At 35.3% G+C, this 24740-nt stretch overlaps 2 protein-coding genes across 6 annotated transcripts in view; one reads left to right on the top strand and one right to left on the bottom strand.

The window, feature by feature from the left end:
• Positions 1-24740, top strand: part of LOC119835278 (protein outspread) — a 218607-nt gene that overhangs the window by 171559 nt on the left and 22308 nt on the right. For 4 of the 5 annotated variants that reach the window (XM_038360006.1, XM_038360004.1, XM_038360007.1 and 1 more), the window contains 3 exons: positions 17332-17520; positions 22430-22502; positions 22722-22886. In XM_038360006.1, coding sequence (XP_038215934.1) covers positions 17332-17520; positions 22430-22502; positions 22722-22886 — 427 coding nt within the window. The remainder of the gene's footprint in view (positions 1-17331; positions 17521-22429; positions 22503-22721; positions 22887-24740) is intronic. The other variant, XM_038360005.1, reaches the window with a different exon arrangement.
• LOC119835280 (transcription factor Adf-1-like) lies at positions 2312-3857 on the bottom strand. The gene is made up of 2 exons (XM_038360009.1): positions 3607-3857; positions 2312-3086 (listed from the first exon to the last, which is right to left on the bottom strand). The coding sequence occupies exons 1-2, from the start codon at positions 3752-3754 to the stop codon at positions 2590-2592; spliced, it is 645 nt and encodes a 214-aa protein (XP_038215937.1). The 5' UTR covers positions 3755-3857; the 3' UTR covers positions 2312-2589.

Genomic DNA, 24740 nt, shown 5'->3' with positions numbered 1-24740 from the left:
CTGGGATGATTTAGTTTTAATTAAATATTTTATTCTCGAAAAAATGGCAGTGTAATTACTCAGTATATTGCAAAATATTTTTGAGAAATAAGAAATATGTTATATTACAGATAAAGGTTCACTGAGAAGGTTGGATAGATTATCTTCAATTGTATTGTGTACATTGAAATAAGTGAGAAAAATGCTAAATCGATAATTTTAATCGTACTGGTATAGTGGCTATAGTAACCCTAATATTTGACATGTGATTTTTAATCTCAATTGGATTTATATAATTGTCGTCTTTATTTTCGCCACTGCCAGACATAAGCATTTACCGCATAATAACCGTTAATTTGACCTTAATAAACAAATTCACATAGCCCAAAAAACTAGTCTAATAGTCACATATTTTTTAACATTTAATTAATAAATAAACAAATTTCAATGTACCCTCATGCAGATCGAATTTTATTGATATACAAATCATATCAACTAATAACTTCGAATTTTAAATATTCACGCCCGTCAGCGTAGGAGGGGAGTATCGCCGATATTATCTGGACAACAAATCATTTTTTAATTATTTATTAATATCGCTTTCGTGCCAACTTCTGTTAATCACGGTCTGTCGCGCAGCTTTAATGACAAAGTGTTTCATGCAGTCCGATCGGGTTCATATTTCAACGTTATTAAGCAATTAGTGTTAACAATATCCGATCTATAATGTTGTCGTTGCATTCTAATCAATGGTAATTAATATGGAAATATTGTCCGGTTTATATTATTAGTAAACAATGTAACCATTCAAGCGTAAAGTCAACGCAAAGACGCATCGTAAGGATCACCTGTCAATCCTTGTTATTTATGTTAGAGGTGGGAAATCTCGTCTTATATAAACCATTCGTTTCACAAATGCACAAAAAGCATACAAACATTGGGCAACTCGGCAAACGTTCGCTCGTTCCCGCGGCCGTTGGCGGAATGCGGCCGCGTTGAGCAAGCGATGCGCAAGCGCACCTACGGCGATTCACCTGCAATGCTTCCTTGTTGTTTGGTAAAGATCAATAACATAGATCATTTCGAATACGACCTTTTGCCTGAGTATGTACTTCTGAAATCGAAAGTGTAGGTGCGACTTATGAGAGATGTTTGAGTGTCTGAGTGAAGTGATGCAAGTAAACATATATAATACATTTTTTATTAAATATTTGTATTTCGAAAGAAAGATTTCTAGATTCGCAGTATTCCTTAATCTCGCCGCAAAGACCTGCGAATATAGGTTTAAGTATAGTTTAGTATTGTGTAAAAAGTTACGATTTCATGTTTAAAACAAGAAAAAACATTAAGCTCCTTTCCTGCTAAAAAACCCTTAATCTTAATCCCAGGATCTAGTAATGTGAATGATTTTGGCGCAATAGAAATTGTCCGGAGTTACAAAAGAACCGCTATTGTGATTTTTACCCTACTTTACGTGTGCGTTGCGTTACGCTTAACAGATGATTAACTAACGAATGAATTACTTGCGTTTGTTTCTGGTTATATGGCACAATTTCTTATTTTTCGTTTTTGCTGATTATACTAAAGTCTAATACTTTTTTTTCTACGTAATTATTATTACCTCTTATATAGGACGTAATCTGGAAGTATTTGATTATATTTCCGACGATATTAGGAGTAGAAAAAAGAGTTTTACCTTAGTGCAACCATATGTCACTTGTATCATAAGTCTTAATATATTTCAAAAAAGACGTGTTTTATTGGATTAATGTTGAATTTTTTTCGCTACTTTTAATAAGTTTGTATTAACATTTTAGATACTTAAACATAATAAGTGTATCATCTGTATCTACATCTTGAGAATAGTTAAAATTAGGATTCAATAATTTTAGTTGCGCGCTAAAAATTGCCACAGAAAATCCTTTATCTGAAAATTCTGAAATGTGATTACTGATTACCCTTTGTAGAATATAAAATGTTGATAGCGAGGTCAATTGAACGATGTCAACTGCGTAGATGATACTGTAGCTATAGAGTGTGGCGTGTAGTGAGCTAGGTCACGGATTCGATTACACTGCCGCAGCGGGGCGCGACGGTTTCGGTATCCATTACCCCGGCCGTGGACACGTGGTCTTTGTTGTTAGATACTAGCTGAGGAACGCGACAATGTCCGGAGTTTTTATGTCCTTTTAGTGCAGATAAATTGTAGATGTCAAAAACGAATCTAAGGGTACACGAGTATGGAATGTAAAGACTTTCAACATTAACTGATGGTAATTCTGTTCGCTTTTTCCTGTTTGTTATTAATTGATATGTAAAGAAAAGATGGACACACGTAGCAAAATCGTCTTTATTTACAAATTATGTACATGAACGAATTAAAATATCGTGTGTTACGATGAATAGGAATGTGCATTTTAAAACTTAGAATACTAAATTCAATATTATACGCAAACTGTACACTTTATCGCCATAAACTTAACACCATAACCAATGTGTACCTTATAAACTAACACCGTAAAAATAACCTCATCCTGTCTCACTTTCAAGTCAGTCTATTCACAGGACATCTAGCCACTAGATGTTTTTGACTATTTCATCAAGCTTACGCTATGAGTCCACAATGTATTTCGCCTCATACTGCTCAGAATATTCGTTTTGAGTCAAGGCCTCCAACAGCCACTCATTGATCTTTCCTCGAAACACAAACTTCTGTACATCTGACAAATTTCGAACCGTTGGCAGGACGCTCATTAGGAACATATAATCCGGGTCGTTCTTTAGGTCTTCAGTACTCCCGCTATGGCTATCTATTTTGTCCGTAATTTCGTTCAATTTGCTGATCATGAAAAGGCTCGGATCTGAGGTGCTGCTAGAAGGTTCTGGAAGCGTTTTTATAACTTTTTTCAATGGTTCTGGATCGCTATCGTTCTCTGATGGTTCTCTATACATTTTCCTTTTACCTTCCGACAGTAGTTCCTCTGTGAGGAAGCTTAGCTGATCGAAGTAGTGCCAGCGTGATCTCTCGATGTCCTTCGCCATGATCTTCTTCATTTCCTTGCGGTAATGGTCTTTCAGGTACTTCCATCTTGTTTTCAGTAGTTTTTCTGTAAGCATTAATTGATTAAAATTCTCATGAAAATCTTTCTTAAAATTTAATTTTTAACTACATCACTCTTTACATGAGTTAATTTCTAATGACATATTTTCATAGCTTTTAGTATTATTTAATCAGAACAAATAAATATTAAATATTAAAGTAAATAAATATTAAACTGAAAAAAAAATTGTTTAAATTTTTATAAAACCATAGTAACTTGAAGTCTTAATTTACGATACACATTAAAATGGTTTTATATGTAAAAAATTCATTTATTTTCAATTCATAATACGTTAAATGCTAAATGCAAAAATATTTATAATTATAGAGGAATTAAATTTTCTTTTGTGTCATTACAAAGTAGTTTGAGTGGTGCTTAGGTATGCAACACAGGTAGGATTTAGGAATCGTCCAACGCAAAAAGTACGTTGTACTCGGGTGACGTCATCTCGCAGCAACTACGGAGGCGCGTAGCACACAGCTGGCAGCACACGCCGCGGCCGCTCCGCTTAACAACCAAAACTTACCCTCTAGATTGAGTTCGCTCGCAATCTGCTCCCAGGCCTTGACTTGGTGCGTCTTATACTTGTAGAACTTGTGTGTCGGGAGCCACAGCTCCGGGTGTTCCTTGACTTTCGCGAGTATATCTTCGAAAGACATCGCACAACCGCTCATAACGCGATGACGCCGGCGACTGCCCGCTCCCCGCTTTCACGCTCCGCGTCCGCCAGCCGTATCGCTATCCCTTTCCCTCGTATAGCGTGTACTCCCTCCCGCCCCGCGGGTTCGAAGCGCCTTCCCCGCAATTCCGCTTTGTCGCTTACGCTACTACGCGCTTGCCGGTGAGCGTTTCCCGCCATCATGGCCCATGCACATATTACGTGAATACGTGTGTATATTGCAAACAAAGACTGTTTGCATTTTAAACACTTTAAGCCTTTTTATATTCTAAAGCGATTCAAATAAACTTTAATTTTTATTCGTTTTGACACGGATCGTGCATTAACAGTCATGTTTTGCGTACATGATACCAAACATACATTCAATATTTAAGTATTTTAAACAAATACAATAAAAGGATGTGTTTTTTTAAAACAAAAAAAAATTAATTAAGAAACCTTATACTTGTGAATATAATACACAGAGAAATAGTAATCCTCAAGGTAACGATAATAACAACAAAGCCGCGGCTATCCTCACGGGATGATATGATGCATTTGAAAATGTTTGTGTTATGTAAATAGATACAATATAGAACACATACAAAATGAACAAACCTATAGCCACTTACTAGATATATACTAAATAAACACGGACATTGTTGACATCATCAAAACATTAAAATAAACAAATTCCGCCGACATTCTTCGACCCGATTCTCCACATCACAGCTGCCATCTGAAACCATCGAAAGCCCACAATCAGTCAGCGCTTGATAAGCGCTTGGTAAACCGAAGTGTGGACTGGAAACATAATAAATAGTGATTTGCAAATGCTCTAAACGCCATCGCGGAAACGGCGGACTTTGATTGCGACCCTCGCTGTCAGTGGGACAAGTGAAGAGATGCAGCGATACATAATATAATGCTAATTCTGGTTAAATGCTGGTGAAATTTTCGCTTAGCGTATGTGTGTAATTGTTATTTTAATAAGGAGTTGAATTATGAGACACTATTTTATTTATAAGCAAATAATTTTGAAATTTACTATGCAAATTCACTTTAACGCTCAATTAACGCTATGTCTATGACGTAATATAATACAAACCTATATTTTCTATTATATTAAACTATTGCACTTTCATAAAGACATCCTGAAGCGTCTTACGATATTATTTATCTTAATGTATATAAATTACGTGTCACATTGTTTGTCCGCGATGGACTCCGAATCTACTCAACCAATTTTAATCAATTTTCAAATCATATGCAGTATGATCCAACTTAAAAGATTAGATAGTTTATATTATATAAAATTACGAAAAATTGTTACGCGCGCAGAGTCGGGGCGTGCAGCTAGTATTTTATAAAAAAAAATCTTTATTCCGTCGTTACGAAAATACACAAAGCTTGTTCATTCGCCGCTTATCACTTGTTACCTAAAATTGCAATCATTAGAGCTAGAGGCTACCTGTTATGTAAATGTTTCTAGCGCACATAACTCAGGCTATTGTAAATGGATAAACACATGTGTATTATGTTCTACCTGATGATAAAGTGAATTTACTGTTTCCTTAGTTTGGGAGTCCGAGATTTGAACTGAATTGGTTAGCGGGTGATATTTCACTAATTTACTCGTATATATTTTTGTTAGTAAAAATTCATATAACAAAGAACTCATTCTGCCTGACCTTTAAGAGATGAGACGACTAATTTATCTCCTAACTAGCAATATTTGTTTGTTCATTCCACTTTCACACCCAAACCGCTGCACCTATCTCACAGATAACCCGTATTGTCTAGTGAAGATTTAAAAGCATTCCAAGAAGCTTAGATTTACAGCCAAAATGCACTTATGGTAAAAACTTCTTTTAACGTGGTTTCAAATTTACTAATGGGTTCGCAATGATAGCAAGAGATTTTTTAAGATATTTGGCGACAGTAAGATAACGAAAAAATAAAACATTATATTCAAATACGTAAATATATATTTTGCTCAATATCAATTAATGCGATATTATTTTGTGACAAAACTGTATTATTTTGTGACAAAACTTACCTTTGTTGTTTGAAAACGTGTTTGAATAAAAAATCAGATAGTATTTGTCAAAATACAACAATAGTGGTGCATTTTATAATTACAATACACGCGACAATGCCGGGCCTCGTCCATTTCCCTTTGATCTTGATTGCGTATTGTATTATAATGTGACATGATGATTAAATATGGCCGCATAAAGACCATTTCACATTAACGAGGGTTTATATTCCATTTTTATAGCTTCATGTATGTATACAATTATATTTACGAGAGAGAAGGTATTGAAATTTTAATTTTATACTACTAAATTATCCTACTAACCTACTAATATTATAAATGCGAAAGTTTGTAAGGATGTGTGCGTTTGTTGCTCGTTCACGCTACAACTACTGAACCGATTGCAATGAAATTTGGTACGTAGACAGCTGGACAACTAGAATAACATATAGGCAAGGCTTTTTATCCCCATATTCCTATGTATACGGACTTACGCGGGTGAAATCGCGGGGTGCATCTAGTTTTATAATAAGTAAGGAACAGTCTAATTAATTTTGTATGGAATGATTATATCAATAGATTCTTTTCTGCAGTATGCAGTACAAGGCGTCGACAGTTTATAGAATCGGAGGTCTAGTTCATGATGAGAATATCAAATTAGCTCTTGTGGAGATTGTTTTATATAATTTTGTATACATTAAACGGTTAGTGTTTTAAAGAAATATAAAAATATATTTAACAGTTTTTTCCCTTGATACATTTACTATAGGAGACAGAGCAGATACGCCATCGTTCTTTGAAATGTTGATACCCCGATGCATTAGCCTAAACATGGATGCACTAGTTTACGAGCTAACCCTTCTGGTGATGTGATGTTGGGTCGAAAGGAAAGTGGGTCACACGACAATGAGCTGGAATGCCCCGGTAATTACTCCACAATGGAGCATTGTCTGTCGGTGACACTTCCGTCGAGAGATCGTTCAGAGCCTTTTCGTTTTCAACGTTTGTTTGTTGCACATGGGGTATGGGGCTTGGTAATTTGTATGTGAATCTTGATTTTGTGTGATCTATAAACATCACACTAATATTATAAATGTAAAAGTTTGTGTGTTTGGATGGTTGTACGTCAATCACGCTGGAACTTCTAAACGGATTTTAATGAAATTTTGTATACAGACGGGTATAAGCTGACTTGGGTGATACGATAATTTTAATTCCGATTAAATGCTCCCTTTGTGATGAAACAGGAATCTTGATGATGGCGGAGCCGGGATGAGCGTCTTGTATAAAATATAACTAGGAATCTATTATTTATAAATGTACCATGTCGGGTTATATAGTAAATTAATGTATTTCAGAAATTAACGTAACGTTTGGGTTTATTTTTGTTTTGGTGGGTATTTATTAAAGTATTTCCTTAGATATTACTTCGTTGTCAAATTACTCCTTTGTACTGTATAATTAATTTTCTAAGAGTCTTCCGAAATAATAGTAACCTCAAACAAACTCATTTATTTATTCATTTAGACATCTTCTAGAAACAATTCAATCGCCATAACACAGTTTTATCATTTACCCTCTATACTGAAAGCAGTTTCAACAGAAAAAGTCGGCCAGAAATTCTGTAGTTGCTTAGTATTTTCTTATGTTTGATTTTAACCGAGTATTATACATTTAGAATTAAACCATTTTAATGGATTTTAAATGCAATTTATTCATTACATTCTTAACCCGACGTTTCGAACACTACAGCGAGCGCGGTCACGGGGAGACTAAGATGTTACATGTCTTTTAGGTCATACAAAAATGTTTAGTAAAAAGTCTTCAATTTCTTCTGCAGTTGCTTTTTATTCTCACCAATATGCCAATTGGCCACAGCTCAACGTAACTATACAAAATAATCTCTAGCGTTAAACAAAGCCCGTGTGCTAACCGTTCATAATACGGCAAATCTCATCAAGCATACAGCTTCATACCCTGATAAGCAGGGGAAACAATCGGCGACAGTGCAACCACAATCGAACGGACCGCTATTTCGATACAAAAACCGATATCGCCCTAATAGCCAAGCCGCAGGTAGGAAGTGGACGGCCGTTGCGTGCGGACAAGTTATAAGCGATTTGATATTCTAATTTTGCGAGTTTAAGTTTCAAATATATATGGATTTATAGCAAATGTGAATAGATACTTTCTGGATTATGGATCCATAAATAAATAAAAAGTAAAACGTATACATGTTATTTAATCTTTATGGTAAGTGTGTCTAAAATTTGATATCAGTAGTTACATAGGTGAATGGGTTTTTATGGATGAATATAAATTATGAACAATATTATTCATTATTACAATTTTACATGTGTATTCTTTATTAAAATTTTGCATGAGTCTTCTTTTGTAAATTAAGTTACATTGGTGAAAAACTTGCTTGATGCTAAATGGACGTATGATTTATGCTCATTGTTTAGCACAAAAGACATAATAAGTAATAAAATATTTTTTTTTTTTCTTTATATCAGATTAGTATAAATTATATTAAAATTCTTACATCCTTCTCTCTTCCTAAATAGAAGTAAATATGTCACAGTCGGCAATGGAGCTGGTGGGACGCCTGATGCTAAGCGCTTCTACCGCCCATGAACATTTAGAGAGGCGTAAGGTCCATTGCAGACCTTACGCCTCTACAAATGGATTGCCTTCTTTTTAGGAAGGGATTGGCAAGAGGAATAAAGGAAAGGACTGGGAAGGGTAAGGGAAAAGCATATGGGCCTCCGGCTCCCCCATCTTCTATAATTTCGACTGCTATTACAAAAAGCGCTATGTAACACAAACATTTGTAAGCATATAATCGCATTTAATATCACTGAATCGCATTCGCTCATCACTTGGCCGTCGCGTGATAGACAATCATACCGTCACAGCTTGTGATTTCTAGCTGATGTATATTTTTGTTATTATTGCACTTTCTCGTTAATATCTCTGATTATATGCAGCTTTACAGTACTCTGGATAGGAGAATAATCGATTTCCATCAATAAAACGGTGGCGTGACGGGCTGTCGGTATATGTGCTATTGCTTCCACATTGGATTTACTAAGTTATTTACTAGCTAATTAGACTTAGACTACACGTAAACTATCAAAGAAGATCTATATTTTTTGTAACATAATGATATACACTATGTATTTTCGTTCCAAATAAACAATTTTGAATATGACAGAAAAATTAATCATTACCAGTTTCTATTTTCTTATGAGACAACAGGAGGCTTTCTGGGCTCCGGCTCGTTAAATAAATACTATTTTTATCTATAAAATACGAGCGGTGCGCTCCAACTTTGCGTGTGGTACACGAGCGGTACAAATAACCTATAGTACTCAGGGATATATACTCATGTACTCATTGCGAGATAAATAACTATCTCATGTCACATTTCGGGTCGCCAACTATCTGTACCAAATTTCATTCAAATCGGTTCAATGGTTTAGACGTGAAGAAGAGACAGACAAGTACCATTCGCAGTTATATTATTAGGGATTAAATGTATCTATGTAGTATCGTGAAAAAACGTCGAATAATGCCAATGATAGTGCAGGACGAGCGATCATCGACAGATTAGCGGCAACGTGTTCCACATTCGTTATAAATGGCGACGGTTGAGCCCAGGGCTATCAGTATTAGCATGTGCTTATAATTTGTTATACGTGTAATGCCAATATTGTGTCAATAGAATTGTATAATTGAACAAACTTACCTGAAGTGAAGCTCTATTGTATACGACGGACTTGGTACAAGATGACCTAATTGGAACACCTTGGACCAAGCCTGGAATATTATTATTGGTCTATACATTCTGTGAATGAATTTATAGTAAAAATATCGTAACTGAATTTTGTATCTATTCGTTCACCGAGCGTTAACGATATTGAAATAAATGAAAAAGAAAAATGGCATGGCAGTTAGAGTTGATGTTTGTGACTGTATGACTTTCTGGTTGGTGGTAGGTATAAGATACGGTATAAGAATTTGAAATTATAAACTATTATATTCGTTCTTTATATCGTAGTCGTTCTTTTAATATAAAAATCGACCGTTTAAAAAAATATACTGGTCGAAATCTCGTATTTATACCATGTAATCAAACAAAACCGTTGCCATAGCAACCCTGTGTATAGCTCAAACGCCGCCGCGTGTCACCACATCTATTATTACGGACCCCTTTAGCCAGCTGTCGAATGTGGGCCACAGCCGCGCCAATTATGGGCTGCGATGGAAACACGAACCGATTGGTGACTCTATCTTGCTGAATACTCAGCGGATACTTAACATACCAGTTTGTACAGACCGATTATCCATTCTAGTTGAGTTTTTTTATAGGTCTGACCAGCGCGCGGATTCGCCAACATAATTTAAGGAAAAAGTAGATTGACCCGAAGCTATCTGTACCCACATAGTTCCCGTTACCTTGCGACTTTCGGGATAAAAGCTATCCTATGTCCTTTTTCAAGTTTGGAACTATATCTGTGCCAAATTTCATCCAAATTGGTTATGCCTTTCTTGAGTTGTAAATAGAGTAACAAACAGATATTTTATAAACATATAGCTTTAAAATTTCTCGACTATATCTTCTTACAAAATGAAGTACTACACCTCAAAAGTTTTCAATGTATACAAATATAAAATGTTCATGTTTTTATATGACGTAAAAATTTAAACTGTTAGATAAAGCGCCAGATTATATATTCTTCAAGTAATGTTATATTTATTTTTTATTACAATCAATAAATTTTTAGTAAACTGCATATTCTTATTTCTGACCGATGATATATACGCATGTGTGCGTACACTGTGTGATAGAATCAGCCGAGGCCGTTGATTGTATGTGTGCGTGTATTATTTTAGCTCCTTTAGTGTCTAGTTAAAGTGCTATATTAGGTTCTGATAACTGCTCCATATATCGTTCAATTAATCCGGCGATATTTAAATCTAGCATTCCACCCCCCTGACCTTTATCTACGTGCGTGGGGCTATCGGCACCTGCGTAGGCGCTCTAACCGTACCTGTTAACGGTCCAGATGACTAGTTTATGTGTTTGGCTTCGGGTACATTGTGTGACGATGACAAGCCTTAACAAGTGGAAATCGTAATGGAAGACTGAAATTTATTTGCGAGGGAACATATGAATGAAATGAATTCGTTTATTGCTAATAAGAACTAGAAAAGCAAGCAGAAGATTACGTTTAGAGTAAGCGAAAGACGGCCTTGTCGCTAGGTAGCGATCTCTACCAGGCAACCTTATTTAAAATAGCAGGAAAGAAGGCGTGAGTGAGCAATAAAAAATAAGGCAATTAAGAACTAAGGATAACAAAATAAAAATGTGATTTTGTACATATACTTGCTAATATGATTTAGACTTTTTCTAGAATATATTTATGTATTATTTGGAATTTAGACTTTATAAGGTAATTTTCTCGTTTTTTAAAATTTCTCTCTCTCATTTATAGTATTCCCATAGTCCTGTGATTAACGCTTTCAACTAAAAATTTAAGTCCAAATATTTGAAGCACCACACGATACAGTCTCTCACAAATAAATGACCACTAATTGTATTCGATTACAATAATGAACGCCGCTAAAACATTATTTTACGCCGTATGTACCGTATCTGATTATTTCTAAACAACGGTTAATATCTAGAAATGCATTAAATACTCTTATCTAACCTATAAGCAGTCGAGTTTCTCCAAGTCCAGCTGGTTAGTGCCTCTATGGGACTGTTTACCATCAATTTGCATTTACCTAACGTTAATTTTAAAATTACCCTTAAATTGGTTGCTCACGAACGACTTTAATATATTTTATACGATGCGATTGGATGTAGATCTGAATTAGACAAGTTAAAGTGTTTATTTTTAGTTTAAAATTATCCATTACAATGTAGATACGTAATTGTATCGTCCCATTATACATGTGTATTTTTTTATCTTGGGCTACTGTGCTTGCGTGTAGAAATTTTTAACTTTTTTTAACCTTTGAATAAGTTTTCATTAATAGTTTGTGTACTTCATTTCGGACTTAAAATTCAAGTGGTGAAAATAGGTTACACTTGAGACTAAATTACAACCCGTTTTTAATAAATCATTAAAGAGTCCTTTATGATTTAACTAACGATATAAAGAAATCAGTGCCGAAACATTCAGCTTTCTTATCATTCAAAAAAATCGCAATCGTATAGCCAGCCTAAACAAAAATTAGCAAACTCCTGGTCACCGAACTAATCGTTTATAGCTGACCTAACGGTCCCCTTGGATGCGTGTAGCTAATTATTACCATCCCATTGATACTACTACTGCCGCGTGATGGTTAACATCCACATTAAAATGGAAATCGTGAGGTTAAATTTTATTTCCATCATAAAATAATTTTATCATTCCGTACCCAATGATGTTAGTTCAACTCACTGCATATGCAATTATTTTGATACAACTCTTCAATATTAATAAAATGGATGATGGAGTAAATGTAATGTTTGATAGGCTTCTCTCTCTCTCTTCAGCCTTTCTCCGTCCACTGTTGGACATAGGCCTCTCCTAAGATATGCTTAGAAATATCCTATCCTACTAATATTATAAATGCGAAAGTTTGTAAGGATGTGCGTGTGTTTGTTGCTCTTTCACGCAAAAACTACTGAACAGATTGCAATGAAATTTGGTACGTAGACAGCTGGATAAGTGGAATAACATATAGGCTACTTTTTATCCCGATATTTTTACGACTTACGCGGGTGAAACCGCGGGGCGCAGCTAGTAGATTAAAAAATGCGAAAGAGTTTGTTTGTTTTACTGTCTATCACGTCGCAGCGAAGTGATGTGATGTGAATTTTGTGTCTATAGATAATTAAAGGCTAGAGAGGGATATTTACCGCGTTGGAATATCTTATTCCCATTGGAAATTCCGCGTTCGGATAGCTACTTGATTATATTTTATTAAGAAATAATGGGAATGAACGTTTACGAAATGTAAGACATAAAATACAAAACAAATTATTTCTTACTCAAAAAATACATACACGTTTTATTAAAAGGTAATGTGTTTTTTTTTTCAAACATAGCAATATATATCAGTATTTATTTACTGCCAACGCAAAGTTAATATACAATAAAGTTATTCTAGGCGAGCGCGAGAACACATAAAGCATCCGCAAACAGATTGTCCAGCTATATATCCAATAAGCACTCAAGATACAACGCCTACAGGCGTTTCGCTAATATTTAGGTTACAACAATAAATCCTCTACGCTGTCTTTACACTTATATGCATTTACAATCTGCGGGGAGCGCATAAACCTATCTCCGGCGTTGTCACGGTATAGACAACGAGCCATGCCATCCCATTCACTGTATACTGAATGGCCGGGTCCCGCTACTCCGAAATTATTGCTCGACTGTCGCATGGGATACGTTACATAATCGTTAATGGTTATTAAGCAAGAGTATCACGACCCAATCATAGAAGATGAATACATTACCGCTCACGTATTCGTCTCATAACTCGTGAGAGCGTATCGCGCAATGTACAACGCGTTTCCCGATACCGCCACGTCCAGGAACGCACCGGTTGCATAATATCGAATGCGGTCGCGTTCCAGTGTCAAATTAGACCATTTCTGGACGCAAAAGCCGTACAATAAATCTGGTTTGTCTTTACGTCTCATTGGCTGTGATTAATAAAGTTTGATATACGCTTATGAAGCGTTTCGATTCGATTTAATTGGTTTCGTTAACGTGTTTTACGCGAAATTTATTTTCACTTTTTCTGCTTCATTATTTCGGCTTTCACCTCGCCTCCCGGCGCGATTGATGTTCGCGAACGTTCTATGTAATCTGTGCAGTATGCGATACGTGCCTTTGACGTTTAAATGCATGCGACTGGAAGTTATTTGGGAGTTAATGTCTCTTGAATATCGACTTTATTTAGACTTTCGGCGGTTTACTCGTATTAATCTTTGCTTGGTCGATAATAATTAGGTATCCGAGAGTTTTGTAATTTAGCATTTTGTATTGTCTGCAAAATTATATGCGTTATTCCACGTGTTGGTTGGAAAATATACATGGTTTTTGCTAAACAGAAAATATTCGAAAAATGTATTATATTTAAAAATCATACTTTAAATCCAGATATTCGAATATTTATAAAAGTAACACTACCTACAAAACGTGTAACATAAAATATCGATATTTGTGACAGATATTAAAATCGATGCATACATAAACAATCGATTTACTCACGTGCAAACGGTTTTTATGTTTGTTTTACTAAACAAGTCCACATATTACCAACACCGGTTCCATATCTATTCTTGGACCACACATAACATTAGCATGGGGTCAAACGCAGTGATAATAGTAAATTATGTGCGATTGAACAGGTCCCGCGAGTTCAGTGGGCTACCATTCAGTTTATGTCCTCGTAAAACTGATAATCTTTTCAATAACATTCTACTGTGAACGCTTCGTACCATCTAATTGTTATATCTTCAATTTAACTTCACACACAACGTCACGACATGCATATTTTCTAACCAGATTTTCTTTTAGCCTATGACAAATTGAGATCGGAAATTTGGAGTTATTGGAAAATTTTATCCCATCGTACGCAGTAGTTCTAAGGAAGATATGTTATCGTTGATTTTTTAAGTGTAAGGGAAGCGCTTAAGTACTATCTCGCCTGCTGGTAACCGTAGATATAGTCTAAGATGGAGCGCGATTCTTTGAATCTAACACAATTATATTATGAACAATGACTTTAACACATACGTTATCGACTCTTTCTCAACAAAGTTATTTTAAAACGCAAATCGAAATCACTGTATAAATTTAATTAAAGCCAAAACGCACTGAATAAAGAAGCAAAAAATTCCACAAAAAACATTCTCGAATTAATTTATGACTCTGAAATATAATCAACATGAGTAGTGACAAATTAAGCTCTTAACTCGTAATTACAGATAATTATTCAAGAGTACTGTTAGCCTTTGCGGTGGGTGACATAATTCTGAATGTGGCAATTTCTTTTGGAGATAGATTTTAACACAAATTTTAACTTTATTTTTTTAACGCTAGATGATATAATTTGTGCTTTTATTACATAGGAGGTTGGTATTATATATATATAATGTATTTTATACGTTTGCTCAGCCTTACATATCTATATATATAAAAGAAAGTGGTATTAGTTACACTATTTATAACTCAAGAACGGATAAACAGATTGGGCTAAAAATGTGTGCAGAGGTAGCTTGGAACCGGGGGAGGGACATAGGATATAAAAAAACATTTTCATCCCGGAAATCAGGAGCATTCATACGGAAACGGGAACATGCGAGGAAAACTCCAAGGTTATCATTGCGACTACGCGGGCAAAGCCGCGGGCGGAAAGCTAGTACTAGATAAAACTAATAAAAAATCTATATGTAGGAAAGTGTTAGTTACGCCACTTGTAACCCAGGAGCGGCTGAATGAATTTAAATGATGTTCGATTTGTTGGATTTGATCATATTTTTACTTTATTACATAAAATAATCGAATAACCCCAAATTGTATCGGTTCATATTCACCATTACTTCATAATATAGCACCTAGAATTTTTAAATAAATAAAGATAATTTTTAAATAACATACAAGAAAATCTAAAACTCGTAGTACTAAATACAAGAGAAGATTCACATACTTTTATAGTCGTACATGTTAACTGAAATAGAAAACGTATATAAATTTAAATGTAATGAGTCGTAATGTTGTCGCAATTTGCTCACTAATAAGTTAATTACACGCAATTATTTATTACGATTATAAATATAATGTGTTTGGAACTAATTACGGTTTTCATAATGAGTTACAGTGCCAGGTAAATGGCTTTTAAAGTAATATATAAACATACTTACGCGACGTTGATATAACCCTCCGTGTTACAATAAATAAGCTCACTTATAGTATTTTCTTGTGTTTGGTTTTACGTGAGTATTATACATTTAAAAATTAAAAACTCGTTCACGGATTTTAAACGTAATTTATTCATTATATTATTACCCCAAAAAGCAGTGGTGGCTCAGTGGTGAGGACCTCGGACTTCAAAATCGATAAGTCGGGGTTCGAGACCCGGCGAGCGCGCAGGAAATAAATTGATTTTTCAATTTATCTGCGCATGTAGATAACATCACCACTGCTTAAACGGTGAAGGAAAACATCGTGAGGAAACCGGCATGTCCAAGAATTAAAAGTTCGACGGCATTGTGACATCTGCCAACCCGCACTTGGCCAGCGTGGTGGCTTATGGCTTGAACCCTCATAGGAGGCCTCTGTCCCAGCAGTGGGAACATATATGGGCTGATGATGATGGTTATTACCCCGACGAACACTATACAGCGAGCGTGGTCACGGGGAGTGTTCGAAACGTCGGGTTTTTAATTCCTAAATCTTGCTTATCTTTGCATTTTTAATAAAACTAACAGAAATTTGTGGTTAGTAGAAGTTTTATGTAGTGCTTTCACTGATCAATTGCTAATAAAATGTATTGATAGAAGAATTAAGCTTACATACCACAATTAATAATGTATTTTCTGAAATTATCTTCATATCAAATTATTTAACAACATCTCTTCTACTTAGATGTACATGTTAACTAAGTTTACACCTAGTTAACAAAATGTATGGTCATTAAGGTAGTATACTATTAAACTAACGATGATAACATTACTAGAAAATAAATGTAAATCCAACCTCCTATAAAAGATTTGAGCAATTTTCAAGCTCGTAAAGTCGCATGGTTGTTGCAACACGGAAATCTTTGGACCTTCAAATAATGAATATGCATGCTTAGAAAGGTTTACCATTTCTGGTAATAAATGTAGGCAATATCCTATTTAGCTGCTACTAAAGGCAAATTCGATTTGCGATGATGATTTACTGGGAAGGAACAAATTAAAGGGACAAGCGGTTAAGGGAATTGAGTCCGTCGAATTGTTTATCAGCCGTAACTGTAAACGTTAGATCGAATATCTTACTAATACTAGTATATGCTTATACTATACTGCGCCCCGCGGTTTCACCCGCGTAAGTCTGTGTTCCGTAGGAATATCGGGTTGAAAAGTTGCCTATTAGTTATACTAGTTGTCCATCTATGTAGGTGCCAAATTTAATTGCAAAGAGAATAAATACACATACACATACATCCATCCTCACAAAGTTCCGCATTTATAATGTTAGTGGGATAGAATAGGATAGGATAAGATAGGATTTGTTTCAAATCGGTTGAGTAGTTAAGAAGTCCATCACGGACACACAAATATAGACACATAAATAATATATATCTAGATTATAAATTCGTTTGGTGATATACTTATTGTTTTCTGCTTGAAATATCACGTACTGGTGAATGATACGCATAAGTTACACATGTCCAAGTATAAGCTGCACATGTTCTTAAGGTTAAAGTTTACATAACCATATAAAGCTAACATAACCGTCAAAGTATAAAACTAAATTCCTCTCTTGTTGCAGCCGGACACAGTCCCGCAAGCCAGCATCGACATGACCACAGTGCTGGAGGTGAGCGAGGCGGACACCGTGACGGGGCACGCGCACAGCTTGGCCGTCACGGCGCCGGAGCGCGTCACGTTCGTGAAAGGGACCTGCCGGGAGGAGGCGAGGTGGTGGGCGGACGTGCTCAGCGTGTACCCGAGGAGTAAGGTGGGTACTGGGTACTAGGGCGGGAGCAAAATGCGAAGCTTTGTGACGAACTCTGGCTATATCTGATTGTGCAATAAAGATCCGAATGAGCATTTCTACATAGACTGTCTGTCTGTAGTTTTTTGTTTCTAAGACGTTTTTTTTTTAATCATCGTAGGGTATTTAATTAGAAAATCCATGATTGATGATGATATTTCTATAAACTGACATTAAAAGATAATCTTTAAAAACGTTAATTTTTACTTCCACTATAAACAGCATTCAATGATTTGCGTTTCAATTAATTACACGCTAATTGCATTAAACGTTAGATAATCAGTGCCAACATTCTCGTAACTCAAGTTACAACATAAATAATTAAAATAACTCATCGGTACAAAACGGAAAATTGCTTCCAGTGCAGGCCGAGCCTGCAATTTGCGCACGCGCCGCTTTCGCTGACAAACGGCTTATTAACCGGCACTCAGCCACTTAGACGTTGGAAGACCATATTTTGGACTTCCTTGGATCCGATATTTCCCATAAATTGTTCACGAGCCAATGATTACGCGTTTCGAGATTGAAAGTCACCTCTCAGCCAGATATTACTCGTCAGAATTTATCGCTTCCGGAGCAATGATATTTAATTTCCATAAAAACTTAACCTTGTATATAGCAACACAACGCAATTGGGAATACTTTCGCTGGAAAACAATGATGAACGTATATAAAGCCATACTCACACATAAAAATAAATGCATGTATTAATGTATCGCTGAAAGCTTAAATAAATGAACCCATTAAAGAAAAGTTTTCCTTAAAAATCCGGTTGCGAGATTTTCGTGTTGACTCACCAATCACAGTTTGTCAATTCAGAGAACAATTTCATTGAAATCGTACAATTTTTGGGTCATAAATTCTTTCATGTTATTAATATAACTAGATATTTAAAAATAACGTCATTCGTTCTGCGACACCGTGGATATAAGTTTAGAAACGACAATTTCGTCTACTTAATTAGTATTATTATTTTATTGAAGCCAATTATAAAAGGACACGCGTTCAATATATTTTTAGACAAGGTCAGAAATGTAAAAACACATACTAAATATGTATCATAATTGGCTCATCTTAAAGCACCTGCCTGCAATGTATTATAAAATTAAATAAGCTACAGTAACAAGTTTAATATCTAACTTGAAGAATACTCAAGTATTATTAATAATATCATAAAAGTAACAAATAATATAATTGAAAGGAAAGAATTAAATTATTTACACAAAACAGCTACAATTAAACTTAAAGAAAAAAACTTCAAACATATTGAAGGATACTGTTGTAAAGAAGACACCTGCCCGCAACAATGCGCATAGCATCCATTAAATCGATACTTATGCCAAATTTATCGATTTATCCAATCTCTTTAACAACAGGACAATCTAATAAACGTAGTCCAATATTTATATTTTTCTCAATTATGCTATATAGAAGCTCAGTTAATTTGAATTCTCATTACTCAATTTATTATCGTTTAACATCAAAGCATTTGCCTCAAACGACGACCTCATTTCATCGTACTGGTAATGCGCCAATTGCTTCTACGTAATTCTTAATTCTATTGACATTTCCAACTCTATACATCTCTTACATATTCCGATGTAATGTATAATGATACCATGTAATTTTATTGATTCATTAACATAATTAACGGAAACATAATCCGTTTTCATCAAATTGATCATTATTGTTAGAAAATTGTGGTATTTACGAGTTCATCTTATTTTTATTGAAGGTGATCAGTTCATTTATTAATGATCCATTAATGCAATTTGCTTCATCAATTGCTCTTTAATTGGGTTTTATTAATTGTTATTATAGTTGTAGCACGCGATATATAGCCCTCTGAATTTTATGTTTGTTTTACTTTTTACCATATCTATTTTTTTATTAATGTTAACGTTAATGAAACTTTTTGACACTTAGCAGCTTTGAGATCAGACTGTTAGCAAAATTTAACAAAATAGTCCGCCACATAAAGGTTTTGTATTCATATGCCCTACGTCCTATCCTTGTGAGGATAGATGTATGTGTGTGTGTGTGTGTGTGTGTTTGTTTGTTACTCTTTCATGCAAAAACTACTGAACCGATTGCAATGTAATTTGGTACGGAGGTAGCTGAACAACTGGAATAATACATAGGCAATTTTTTATCACGATATTCCTATAGGATACAGACTTACGCGGGTGTAACCGTGGGGCGCAGCCAATAGAATGTATTTTACTTAAAGAAATTTGAATTATATTTACGTATTTAGCACCAATTGCGTGTTGTAATTAAATGGTCATTCTAAAATATCGGAATAACATCTCGCCAACAAGAATGTTTTACTAACAAATCAAAATAGATTATAGAAAAATTTTTTTATTCAAAACATTGTTTGTCTACCAATGAGGTCAGCAAACGTCCCCAAAACCGTTCTAGAGGATTCCAAGAAAAAATCCTTTATTAACGACCTAAATATATATGTTCGTTACTGTTTGGCCGGTCTAGTTGTTTGTGCTAGATACAAATAATAGCTAGACGCAATTAGCTCAGGATCGTCTTACATCTGACTCACACGACCTAGAACCTTCGTTTATTTATGCAGTAGTATGTTCACTCATAGATAAAGAATTTGAGAAAGAACCAATAACCACAGAACGAAATTTAAGTTAAAGGGACAAACGTTTTAAAATTGCTATAATTTTAACGTTGCCAAATCAGTCTTCGCATCACCATCATCAGCCCATATATGTTCCCACTGCTGGGACACAGGCCTCCTATGAGGGTTCAGGCCATAATCCACCACGCTGGCCAAGTGCGGGTTGGTAGATGTCACATGTTGTTGAACTTTTTTGATTCTTGGTCATGCCGGTTTCCTCACGATGTTTGCCTTCACCGTTTCGAGCAGTGGTGATGTTATCTATATGATAATAAATAAATGTGGACAAGTGCAACTCAGTTCTCACATTCATAAACCAAACGATTTGACAGAAATCCGAAACGACCGCAGACCCACAATCGTCGGACTCAAAATCGTATCCTTGATATTAATATTTTACGTCTAGCCATTAGGAACCATTTGTGAAACAGACAGTAACCAGACTTCAATATTGTGAAACAGTACTACGAGATTTTACCAACTTCTATAATCAAAATGCTAAGGACATATGCGAAATCGTACTTAAATCCATTGCAACTTCTACATGTCTACCCTCAAATTAATTATGAGGCACTGAAAAAGATAATTGCCCTCTCAGCATGCAGTTAATTGGATGAAATCGCAGATAATCAATACAAATAGCTAATTAAAGTCATTGGAAGATAATTGATACATAGAAAACGGTAGCGGACATAACGTGTCATCTGTACATGGACTCGAGGAAGTTGACGAGAAACTGCGGTTAATCAACTCAACCAAATTTAGTTGTAATCAATGAATAAATTCAGATACTGTAATTAATTGGTGGGACTGATAGAAATGAACCCTTCTATGGTAACATCTTAATTAACCTATTTAGATGATCTAATCGGAGTGCTTATAATCACGTGCGAATGCTTAGAGATATCTCGAAAGTATGTCTGTATATTTTTCTTGTAAGATTAGATATTAGAATGACCAAATAAGTGAACTTGTCTGCTGGGACTACCACACCCATACATCAGCGTTTTAAATCAAAGTACGATTATTCATTCCTTGACTTAATCCCGCATCTACAAAATTTCAGCATTATAACAAATTTCTCATGCTACGTGTGGCAGATAATACATATTCTTCTTTAATATGATTTAAAACAGATAAAACGCATCCAAGGTACATCAGGCCTAAACATGTTGGCATTTTAATAAGTTTTGTACATTTGTTTTTGAACGCAACCACAGATAATTCGTATATCGTTCTCCATTCGAATTTGGAATCTTGTAGTTTTTTTATCCTTTTCTAACTCATAATGGGTTATTCACCTCTCACAGAAAATTTAGGCGCCAGCGTTACAAGCCGGGCCGGCCGGCGGTGCTTTATCAATTAATTTTATTATCCGAATGGACTGTGAATCATATACGTCGGTTTTAATTCTAATCTATATTCATATGGAATTAATTTCAAGAAAATTTACTGAATAAATCCGTGCAGGCATCTTTATGGTAGTCAAAAGTTCCGACGTAAAATTTTTGTTATTGGATTACTTGATGAAAATGAAGTTTAATATATTCCAAAGTAATTTTGAATCTTATTTGATACGGAACAGTACTAGATGTTGATCATATATTGAAATAAGTAGCTTTGTCTCGTGGCTTTCCTTTTATTTTAACCTGAATAATAATTATCTAACCTAATTATCATTCCAGTTCATAAATGCCCTCTACACCAAATTTCATCAAATTATTTTTTAGCCACTATACAATATACAGCGAAAATTTCGCTGACCTAGCACCTCTATTATAGGCACATAAACAAAGCTTTTTGGAATTTACGCGTTCCTGCCAACAACTGTTCAGTAACGGATGAAAGCAGTTTAAAAAATCTAAAAACCATAGATATCTATCACCGTTTACTACCAATTATTCCATTACGAAGTATCGTCTACATCTCGCACTGAGGTCTGCTTTCGACCAATTAACTATGATTTCTAGCGTTTCAATACATCCGACTAGAAAATGCCGGCTTTTTATACATAGACATAAATGTAATGATCGCTTAATTGATTTATTACTGACAGCGTGCTGAGTTCACATTTATAAATCAGATTTTGCTGGACGGAAAAAATAAGGATGTTGCTGTGATTCTTTATACAAATATGGATGATAACGCCCATAAATATAATGAACGGAATGAATGCGATATGTCTAGACTTACTATTTATTTAAATTACTCATTATTTTTCCTTTATAGGGCCGACACAAACGAAATGCGACATTTCCTGGCGGTCAAACAGCGAGCCTGCTGCAGTCTTCTACCACAAGAAGTGAGTTCTAATGTTCATGTAATTCTATTAATAAAAACTATGTATATTCTTTGTACGAGAATTAGGTTCTTCATTAAAATAGCAATAAGTATTCTTAACATAAATTAAGATTGGTATTTTTAATAATGTCGTTGTCATCTTGCCATTCTAAATTCACATCCTCTGTATTACCAGCGATCCCCAACAACATCCGAACAAATCTGTTTACCTTCCATTAAGATTCTGCTATTTCAGAGTACTCAGCAGACGCGTCAACACTCCGGGATGCAGCGGAGGCCCGGCCTCGGTATTGTGGGGGCACGACCACTTGGCCAGGCCCGAGGGTCCAGCCGCCACAGCCTGAGATACCCAGCCTGGCTTCACCTACCAATATTGACACCAAAGGTAAGATTAATTTAGAAGGATATTTACAATTACCACGAAACCCTTGGCAGGACCAGTTTGCTGATTAAGTTAAAAGTAAGATGACATATATTAAAGCGTTTCATTACAGTTTCTTCTAGAATCTTATGGTCCGACAGTTAAAAATAACATCAAAACACTACAGTACATTTCTCCGGGTTTTCAGTTTTTATTTACCCACTCTTGGATCATTATCATGCTCATATAATTTTCTATCAAGACACTATGGTATTGCTAATTAACACTCGATAACGAAAAGCAGATCCGTCTCAAATCCTCGAATAGTTTTCGTACATCAATTAAATATGCGCGCATTAATTCCGTTCGACGGTTATTTGCATATAAATCCACGTCCTTGATAACCCGTGGTAGCTTTTCATTGAGGCGGGCGCTCCCAGCTGACGTCAGCCGAACGTGCATGCATCAGATACAGGCTTTAGCAATAGACATTGGGACTCCGTACGTTTAAACGCTCCCATTCGTGATGGTAAATGTCGTAGACCAAGTTCCCTGTGTGTGAACGGTGCCGTGTAGATACTTTATTACACAAATTCAATATTCAAACACGGAAGTGCAAATTAAATTTGTTTTAGAAGCATCAGAATTGTAATCATCCATTCTAATATATACATATTCATCCAGTATATTAATTATAATGCCACTTCTAGAAAATATATTTTGGCACGCCCAAACTATGCTAATATTAAAGCATATTTTGGTAATAAATAGCGACGTATTTATTGCTTGACAGAATTTCGTCCAGATCCATTTATATATTGCATATTCCATGCGTAAAGATGTGTGTTGTCCCTGAAAATAAATACCTTCCCACTTTATGGTGCCCATGGAGATTTGAATTTCAAATTTTGTCCCATAATTTTATAATTGCGAGTCTTATTAGCGCGACCCAAATTATTGAACAACGTCCCACAGCTGCATTGCAAATTAAACGTGTGTTTACTGTAATGCTCAATGAATAATTAGACAATTCTGTGAATTTATTGAGAAACTAGTTAAACCCGCGGCGGCGGTTGTGCATTGATCGTTGTCCTCTTGCCGTTTATTTTTGTTTATTATGTAAATTATTGTGCGTTTTGTATGTATCAGCATTACTTGTATACATTTAATTAGATCTTTTCCTTGATTTTGATACCTCTATATACTCTAATATTGGCATTGAAATTATAATAATAAAATGAATATTAAATGAATGTCATGTGATAAATCGAAACTGTTCTTTAAACAATATCAAGCAGTTTGAAGCTTATTGAAAATTGCATCATAAGTAACACCATTGTAACACTTCACGGATTTATCGTTATGAGTTGTTGCTATAAAATTTCAAATATAAATTCAATTCCGTGCAATGTATTAGGTAACTGCAATATGCGGCCATTATTGCGGTACTTTTTCCAACACGCATAAATATCTATGATGCGCATACACCGCGTATTTATTACCACAACGACCGACAAAAACAGTTTAACGCGCGCAATGTATGCCGTATTCACATGCCTTATCGATAATGGTGTCGATTAATCTAACATATTAGGATTATTTTTGTCCCTCTTCCTCCCGGTGTCTATGGTATGTCCTGTCTCCGTCGCCCAGTGTGAGATCTCACCTGGGTCATAAATCGTCGCGGGTGACAACGGGTTAAGTCCTAATTAGAAGCCGTTAGCGGCTAGCAGTTGTGAGCAGTGAGTTACGAGTTAATAGTTACGATGTCTTGCGTGCTGCGCTAGGTGTGAAAGTCCTAAGGCATAACATCCTTTACTATCGATATTATAAATGTGAAAGTATTTGTGTTAATTACATAGCACTGGAAAGCAGTGG

The sequence above is a fragment of the Zerene cesonia genome, chromosome 20 (genome assembly GCF_012273895.1).
Source record: "Zerene cesonia ecotype Mississippi chromosome 20, Zerene_cesonia_1.1, whole genome shotgun sequence".
NCBI classification, from domain to species: domain Eukaryota; kingdom Metazoa; phylum Arthropoda; class Insecta; order Lepidoptera; family Pieridae; genus Zerene; species Zerene cesonia.
The sequence above is the reverse complement of the archived record's forward strand: the minus strand, read 5'-3'. Positions and strand labels throughout refer to the sequence as shown.

Excerpts from the sequence above, each read along its gene's own strand:
- LOC119835280 (XM_038360009.1), bottom strand. The coding sequence starts at position 3,754 with ATGAGCGGTTGTGCGATGTCTTTCGAAGATATACTCGCGAAAGTCAAG. Across the intron at positions 3,087-3,606 it reads GAGCGAACTCAATCTAGAGG|AAAAACTACTGAAAACAAGA; the intron begins GTAAGTTTTGGT and ends TAATGCTTACAG.